The 9,739-nt window shown below is 36.8% G+C and overlaps 1 protein-coding gene across 1 annotated transcript; it reads right to left on the bottom strand.

Moving 5' to 3' along the window:
- Positions 1-2,484: 2,484 nt before the first annotated feature.
- LOC132548338 (uncharacterized) lies at positions 2,485-8,937 on the bottom strand. The gene is made up of 3 exons (XM_060212194.1): positions 8,844-8,937; positions 6,189-6,377; positions 2,485-2,867 (listed from the first exon to the last, which is right to left on the bottom strand). The coding sequence occupies exons 1-3, from the start codon at positions 8,905-8,907 to the stop codon at positions 2,725-2,727; spliced, it is 396 nt and encodes a 131-aa protein (XP_060068177.1). The 5' UTR covers positions 8,908-8,937; the 3' UTR covers positions 2,485-2,724.
- Positions 8,938-9,739: the final 802 nt, after the last annotated feature.

Consider the following 9,739-nt stretch of genomic DNA (forward strand, 5'->3'; position numbering starts at 1 on the left):
ACTCGAGGATTTTTTTCGTAACGTTACAAGTCTGCATTATAAACAATAGTCATTTTACCATGTCCAAAAAATTAAGGAAATGACATGTTTATGTTTTATTCCGTGACACGATGTGAATAAATCCAACCGTGGCAGGCGGATCGCGGTAAACCTGTGGGATGAAAATTATCAGCACTGTTTACCAGTTGCTATCTCACAGACTCTACAAAAAGTACACCAGTGAATATTATTTTTCAACACAATGTAGAGTTTGAAACAGGGTTGTCAAAAAATAAAACTTAATGAATAATTTCAAAATTATTTTTTAAACATTAAAATAACCGTTTAAAAGGTATACACGTAATAAACGTAATTAATGCCTGTGCAACAAAGAATTTGGCCAAGAATAATATAAATTCAAATTAAGTGTGGAAGAAAACCACTGAAAGGCTTGGTCATACAACGTGTCTTTTGATTGGAATAGGTAAAGATTTTCTCTCGTAATGTGTCAACATGTTCACCACTATTCAGGAAGTGACGTAACAGTTTAAAGTCTATAGGAAGAATACATAAACGTCCCACAAAAAGGTCTGATAAAATGCTGATGAAAGTGACTAAAAATAAATCAAGGCTAATGTTCACGACAGTTTTACAGGTACGTCATTTATCATGTCCACGCGCACGAGGTGAGAAACTTACCTGGATAGGAGTTACTTCAGGCCCTCCGGCGATAGGTGAACGCCAATAATACCTTCATATTTAAGCTGACAAACATATCTAACCAGGATGAAAACTGGACAATTATTCGAAAGTGAACATATTCATTTCAGCGATAGTTTAAACGTTGATATACAGAAAGGATAAAGAAACGCAGGGTAATATTTATTCCGATATTTTGAAAACGCGTTCTCCAAATAAAGTTAAACTTTGTGGATTGAGTAATTAGGTCATATTACACCTTGTCATGTATCGAACATTTAGTCACGGTACAATGCGCAGCTCTGGTAAATGGAGGAAGGAAAAAACAAGAATCTCGTGCACCGTGTTGTTCTGGTCTCATGCAGCGTTGGTCAAGTCACCATAGAACGTCTTGTAAGACGTCTACGGGAAACTGGGCGATTGGCCGATCGACCTAGGTCAGGACGTCCGCGCGTAACGTCACGACGTCAGGATCGCTATATCGTCTTCTCTCATGTGCGTAATCGGCGCCTTACTGCCGTTGACAGTGCACTTAATGTTCGTGAATATCATGGGCGTCCTATAAGTTCAAAAATTGTAAGGAATCGATTACGAGAAGTTGGTGTAAGAGCACGTCGCCCCTACGTAGGTCCACACCTTACCGCTGCTCGACGTCAGCGTCGTATGGCCTGGATCGCTGCACATGCTCCACGACGGTTTCCATTGAGGCAGTGGAGACAAGTTTTCTTCACGGACGAGTCTCGATTCTGTCTTTATCGATCTGACGGCCGTCAACGTGTCTACCGACGTCGTGGCGAACGTTTTACGGACGCTTGCGTTGTAGAGAGGGATAGGTTTGGGGGCGGTTCAGTAATGGTGTGGGGAGGAATCTCACACGAGTTAAAATCACAATTGGTTCTTATTGATGGCAATTTAACAGCAGCTAAGTATAGAGATGAGATCCTCCGACCCCATGTTATCCCTTTCTTACAGCAGCATAATATAACCCTCCAGCAGGATAATGCTAGGCCCCACGTAGCAAGGATTTGCCAAGTCTTTCTGGCCAACAAGAACATTAAACCACTAGATTGGCCGCCATATAGCCCTGATTTGTCCCCGATCGAGCATCTTTGGGACCAGTTGGATAGACAGGTTCGAAAGCGCCAGCCACCCCCTGCTACTCTAGAGCAGTTGACCAGAGCTCTGATTGAAGAGTGGGATAACATCCCCATAAGACGGGTTAACGCTCTCATGAACTCTATGACCAGAAGAATAAGGGCCGTGACCACAGCAAACGGCGGACACACAAGATATTGATGACTTATTCAATTTCAATTTCAAAATCCTATGGGTCCATTCAATTTAATCGTTAGTACCTTTAAACCAATTGTAAGATGCAAAATACAGACTGTAAATTTTTAAGCTTTAATTTATCTGTAAGTATACAAAATTTCGTTTTAAATGAAGCCCGATATCATACTTAATTTCTGGTTTAAAGTTCACCCTGCGTTTCTTTATCCTTTTAGTATAAATTAACAATTATGAGAACGAAAATTCGATTATCATTTTTCTATTCGAATACCGCCTTACCGAATGAATATTCGTTGTCATCCCTAAATTTGCATGTGTATTCTTTCTACCTTTCGTATCTTCTTGATACTCGACATTGCATGATACTGTACGCTGAAGCCGTATGTTAAAACCAGCCGCCTATTGCACAGTGTCACTGAAAACGAAGAGTGGGACGACTGATATCAATGAACTGGAAAGATGACGATTGTTATTGTCAAATCACTTCAGTTCCATAACAGACATTTGTCCAGCGGTTTTCCGTTTTATTTAAAAAAGTCCACTCACAATTTCAAATGTTGTACAGTATCAAATTTATTTGGTAGCCATAATATAGAGTAGTTGAATTTCTACTGAATACAAGCATAAAGATCAAATTATTTACTGATTTAAAAAAAAAAACAACATTAAAGATGTCAACTGAAATAAAGCGATATATATTTGGTATAAGCCGAAGATTCACTGCACTATATAAGAGTTTTGAAAAGACAAAAAGCATTATGAACACAGATTCTGCTCGTTGGTTGCTAATTTGGAACACCTTAGCATGTTATCAGGATAACAGGTACACATGTTGACACCATCCACGCATTTGAAACGTTCCCCAACAAAGTATACATTGCCACCATGGACACATTGACCTGCAAAATAGAAAAAAAAAATAAGTGTAGACTTTTAGAAGTGAAATGATACCTTACACACAGCTATCGCCAGGTGGGAATGTAATGTTCGTCTCTTGACCTCCAAAATAGATGTCGTTAAAAGATCCAGCCCAGGTCACGGAATTCTTTGTGCGATACGAAGCTTGATGTGACACTGCTTGCTTGGATTGGCCAAGATTTAATTTACGAGCGTCGCCGAAGGAGTAGAACACGCTTGCCATTCCGGAGCACCTCGGTGTTTCCGGTTCATTCTTGGGAAAATGTAATGCAAATTTATTTAAAGTCTTTGGTCCCCGTGGTCACTTTCAGTTGTTGAAAAATAAAGTTCTATAACCCCAAACATCTTGCTCTCGCGCTCTGATGCTCAAAAGCTTTTGATACCACCTTGTAGTAATTTCGATTTCTGTGGTGAAGAGTTATCAACTTCCACTTGATACTATATCAGAGGTCGATAACATGGTAGCCATGCTCATTTTTCATCATAGCTAATGTCTTCAATTTTAACAAAACAACCATGTGAATCCATTCTCGTTTTTGACCATTGCTTTAGTCTTCTTTGCGAGCAAGACATCCATGCAAACCATTACCGTTTTTCATTATAGCTTATTTATGCCTTCTATGAGAGAAATTACTGCCCATTTTAATCTTTTGTGATAATATAAGCATTACAGATTTTTAGCATTTGTCTTTTACCTTTTAGTTTGTTCAATGTTTTGTCATTTTGGATCGTTGTGGCTTTTACCGGTAGATAGCCCTAATGACCTTTTATGTATTGACGGGCCGTTAAGATTGTGATAATGATAATAACTATGAGAGCAAGACAACCATGTAAAATCCTTGTTCGTTTTTCATATCTCATATCATCAAAAGCAGCAAGGCAAACTTGTAAACCAACAATCTTTTTCATCTTTGCTCATGTCTTTTATGTCATTGCATCGCTTTTGGCATTTAAAGCAGTGTTCGGATTCAATACCTAGGCAAAGACATAGTCAAGTGTTTGAAATAGTTACAAAGTCCCCGCTTATCATTTACCTTTATAATAATGATGATAAACACCATACATTAACGCATAAAATATTAATAAGATAGGTATCAAAATCATAATACAATAGTAGTACTAACGAGGTTCATCAACCTGCCATGAGAAACTGAGCGCAATGACCTATATTCTCTCCTTTAAAATAAAGCTCTCAAAAGTATCCTCGTGCAATTTTGAACTTTTCACAAGAGCATATTCTTATTGCTAGATTATTTATCGGTTAACTGTATTATTGATCAAACGGTCGATAAATTAACATGGATTCGGTTACGACTGTAGGTTCGGAGCTGATTTTACATTTTTACATATTTTTCCTTGATTCTGATACTTTTTTTACTATGAAAATGATAAATACCAAACCATTAACCAAAATTGTTTCCCAGCACATGTTTTTGTCGTTTTTTATTTTACCACAAGCGCTGTATCAGGTATCACCCGGCACCTTGGCCAATATAAGGATAATTGAAAACTATCATTTCTTAGACTTATTTATATATAAATACTTATCACTGGTTAGCTTGTTCCACTTCCTTCAAAGATTCAGAGAAAAAAAACGTTTGTATCTAGATGAAATTACCTACTAGCAAGGTAAAATATCAAATAAGTTGGAATATAAACGATTTCTGATTAATTATATTCTGAAGAAAACGCTCACTAGCAATGCTATGACGAAAACGCACTCGAGCAATTCAACAATGTATCATTAAAACAAAATCAGGATAAAAATGAAGTATGAAATGTGTACAAACTTTGCATTATATAACACTTCACTGGAAATGAGTCTAAAGGTTGACAAAAAATTCTTTATATCGCAATTAACTAATTGAAAATCCATCTCTGATATTTACGAGACAGAGAAACAAACGATTTATTGTTTCCAAAGTAGTTCTAAGCAAAGATTACGACACAGCTCAGAGCTAACCTAAAACATAATAACAAACAGGTACTTGATCAGGAGGGGAGCTGATTTTCATCATTAATTTTGGTAATTCGTCTCAAAAGAAATATCACACATTAATTTTGGTGGTTAATTCACTTTGGTTCAATTACGTATAGATATAAACCAAAATATGTACACACGTGTGGATACATATTACAAGTTCATCTCTTGAATCGAAAGACACAAATACTAAAGAGAGCGAGAGCTCCAAGAATGTCAACCATCTTGAATTTTCGGCATATTTTTGTTCCGAGGCTTTGCTGTTTCTACTAGGATTTCAAAGTTACAAAAGAGCAAAAAAATGTAAAAATAAATAAAAAGATAAAAACGTATTGTCCACTTCAAAAAGAATGTGATCTAATTGTCTTACACACTGATTTAAATTGATCAACGAATCCTAACCTTCATGTGAACACTGAAAACAAGCTTTTGCATCAAGATGAAATGGAAACAGGCATAAGCATGACACCCCATTACGTCAAGATAGTGAAAAGAAACTGCATTCCATGTTAATAAAACATATATGGGTATTGAAAATATCTTTTAAATCTGATACAATCCCACCCTGTTTGGCCTCATCCAAAATCACTATGTGTATTTCATTAAGCAGTCACCTATGGTAGTAATTTTAAACACGTTTAAACTATTTCCAATAAAAAAAATAAAAAGTTATGCTTAAAAAATTAAGTTTCCTATATAATTTGTAATTAACTAAATCCACTCCAAAATGAGACATTTGGGTCGTGGTATTTACAATTTTTGTAAAGCACCATATGGCAAACCCATCCATCCATCCTTCTACTTTTTCAGTGAATTGAAAACATCTTTAGAAATTTCACTCAATTGGACTCTTTTGTTTTGTCCCCGCCTCTCAGTCCCTGGGGTCAGGGTCAATCTGCATATCATCAAAATGTCATTTGCCTATATAAATCATAGTAAAATCTACTCACTCCTCAGGGGGAAATGTGGTCATGAAATTTGCTATTTTGGTAAAGAATCGTAGACCTTTCCATCATGAAGAGTATTTTAATCTACCATACTTGGGTATTAAGAAGAGTTTTGAAGTTTGAAGTTGGCCCGCCTCTCAGGCCCTTGGAAGTGGGGACCATATGATTTAAACTTTTGGTTTATGTAAAATTTTAGGGAAATCGATTCAGGGTTTTTTTGAGTTGTCGAAAATGTAAAAAAGGTTTACAACGCCGGACAAACGGCGATAGCAATAGGGGGCGTGATGACAAATTTTGATCAAGAAAGGCACGAGTAAAATAATTTCCAATACGTTTTTTTGCTGTCAAACAATAGCAGAGTGAAAAATACTTGCCTGGGCAAAATGGACAGTGACTTGATATTGATGGTGATTGTGGATCATCACAAGACAGGTTCGGACAGGTTGTGTTCCGACAAAACTTAAGTCTCCCACTTTGGACACAGAATCGGTCACCATTTTCTATTTCTGGCGGAACCTCATTCCAGAAGTACAAATTACAATTCCGAAACTGAGTAGCAGCGTCTAAGATGAAATAAAGAGAATTAATAGTAAATCAATTATGCATTGTTACGTTATTAACGGAGGCGACTAATGTGGAAATCTCAGTAGAATATTTGTCCATATTCTGATTTTCTCGTATACAGTCTGGAACATGCAAGGATCGGCATCGAATGAGAAATCATGAGAAATAATACCGACACAAAACAATAGGGCAGACGGTTAAAAAAGCATAACACAATATGAGACATTCAAATATGATGAAAGGCGAAGATAATCTTAGATAGGATATGATGTTTACTCGAGACAAAGTTCCAAGTCTAAAGACCCTTTTTGAAACTGTCGAAATTAGTGAAATTCTAGGTTATCCGAAATATGTTGGTCTATATTATAGAATATGACTTTGGTTTGTTTGAGGTTATTAAGCAATGGCTTCCCGATATATTCATGTAATCCTTCTTGTGATAGTGCGAAAATGAAGCCAACTTCAAGAGCCCTCCAGCAGATGTAATTTCCCATTGGTCTGTTTGGTGCCCGTTTGATTTTGCGATTTATTAGAAGCGATCATCTTGGACAATGAAATTTTGTTGTCGTTTTTTCGTTCGCAACACTGGGCGGATTTTTTTTTCTCAAATCCCCTTGGCCATTTTGGAACTGATTAGAAAAATAAACTAAAAATGACTTACAGGTGGCCATCTTGGATTTGACAGTTGAAGATTATTATTGGAATTTCTCGAGACAAATTTACAAGAACGAAAAGGAGAGAAAAGACCCAGCATTTTAAAAGCATAAAGATAAAACAAAATAGGGCACCAAAATCCTTCCATGGTCTTTTGTTGAAGACTCTGGGGACCCATGGACATAGCCCGTAAACCATCTCACAAGGGCGAACATTCAACTTTGGACCAGATTTAATCGCCTCTTGCGATCGTGCAATGAGAGTTGCAGGTAATTTTGTACATTCTACCTGCAAGGTTAGCAGACTAGTTTCGGTCCTACGTATATTGCATAGTAAACATGTGCAGAGGACAGGATATCTCAGAGGGGATCTTGTCGCCCACCATGGTATGATCTTTATTAGCTTATTTTTGTTACCTTTCTTTTACCTCTTATTTTTATTCTTAATGTCACTAAACATGGACAAAATGATACCAAGGGAGATTGACATGATTATAGACAACCACTAAAATGCATTAGCGATAACTATTAACATAAAGTCCAAGATGGCCACATGTCGGCCATATTGGTTTTTCGTTAAGGCTGCAGAACTGGGGTTCAAGGTGGGACCAACATACGAGATTAAAAATGACTACTTCCCATTATAACGAACCATTCGTAAAAATCCAAATTGCGCGCCTGTCAATTTGATTTTGCCATCACTCGCAATATGGGCAATGCACGATTAAGAAAAAACGGGAATGGTCGATCCCAGTACTTCTCGAGATATTGGGAAACAACTCTTAGAAAAAGGCAGATCATAGAAAAAGTGGGATTCTAACAGGTGGTGACCTGACTTTTGATTACTTCCTACGATTGTAATATTTGGGGCTGAAGAAGTTTTGGCAATTTTATGAAAAAATTCTTTGCTGTACGGAGGGCTTTGGACTTTGTCTCTAGCACAGACTTATCAGTCTTTAAAATATAGTAGGGGCGGCTCAACGTTCACCATTTTAATTGTGTGGAGGGTGCAATGAAGTCATGCAATCTTTCTTGTTCTATTGTGGATCCTAAGTCAGGTTTATAGCGCTGTCACACTGAAGTATACTGCCGAAGGCAACACGAAAACATTCTCTAGTAACCACAATACCCTTGGACAACACATTTATTAGATTTCACATGTAAACATTGCTAGAAAATGAAATCGCAAGGAAACCATAAGGTAGATGGGATAAAAGACACACAAGTGAATGGTACCTAGCAGAGCCAACCAATGAATCAAACTGCGTCATACACATATTTCGTTTTTCCAAATTTGTCAGTGATACTTAGGACCAAAAATTAACGCATGTACAGTCTCAAATTTGGATAGGGAGGCATTAGACACATATTTCAATAGATTTTGCAATTTTGATTTTAATTTAAGAACAACATCAAGTTCATGTTTATATTCTGAAATATACCACAATTCGAGTGAATTAAAATGTGACATGCAGGTTTAGATGTCAGTCTTGATTTTTCTACATACAGTACAGAAGGTAATTGGCAAACATCTCCTGCTTTACGCTTAGCATTGTGCACTAATGCAACGACGGATTCGCAATCCTCAGCAAAAGAGCTAAACGGATGGCTTCAGTAGTAAGACTCTCATATTTTCCGAACTATCACAAGATCGCTTACACGAACATCGTCGGTTTCTATAAACGCATGCACTCACCTCGCAGACAAAGAGAGGCCTTTGTTTAAGGGACCATAGTTGTTGAAAAGACGTTTAACAATATTGAAAATAATAATGATAGCATGCTCGTTGGTATGGAAACAATTTTAACTTACCTAATGTACATGTTGTACACAGAATCACAAAGGAGACGACAGTTAAGCTGAGTATCCGTAACATGGTTATGGTTTCATAGACGTCGATTTGTCTGGTTGACTATACAATCACAGCAACCTTTATTTGAATGCTCTGTAAACAACGTTGACATAAAGCACAATAACAAATATTTATCAAATGATGCTCACTGACGATATGAAACATTACATTATTAAATCTGACATTTCAGAAAAAGGACATGACGATCACATCAAGGTGTCAACTCTCACGACTGGCTGATTCGACACTATCAACATGAAATAATTACACTTGTCAGATGGGGATGATAGACTTGAGAAGCGTTTGTCTAGCAACATGATATCACATAATCGCTATATTAAACAAGGCCGGAAACAGTAATTGGACTGTTGTATATGATACCTTCCAATAAAAAAAAATTACCAACAAGTGAACAGTCATACAGTAAACTCTCATTCAATAGACAATGACAAAATCTGAACATTAACATGAACATTCAGACTCAGAGAATAAGTACAGGTGTTCCGGAAGAGTAAGGGTCTTCATGCTTGACATCCGTCAAGCAAGTAGTGTTATGTTCCCAAATGAGTACAGTATAGAGAAAAACAGAATCAACAGGCAAACTAACAAGCATTAAACACTTTCACAAAGAAATAGGATACTTGACAATGCGATCAAAATGACGAACAGTTCCCATCAACTTAAAGTTGATGTTTTACTATAGCACGTGCGTTGATATGTACGTGTAATAATTTGTACATTTGATTGTAGAAAATGTCTTTTTTGGGGGAATATTTCCTCAAAGTTGATAATGTCAATAGAATGTTATTTCTAATAATACAGCCAGAAGATTTTTCCTATAATCTGTTTGCCATCA

This window comes from Ylistrum balloti, unplaced genomic scaffold, assembly GCF_031769215.1.
Source record: "Ylistrum balloti isolate Yb309-2 unplaced genomic scaffold, AGI_CSIRO_Ybal_v1 Utg370008, whole genome shotgun sequence".
Classification (NCBI taxonomy): Eukaryota; Metazoa; Mollusca; class Bivalvia; order Pectinida; family Pectinidae; genus Ylistrum; species Ylistrum balloti.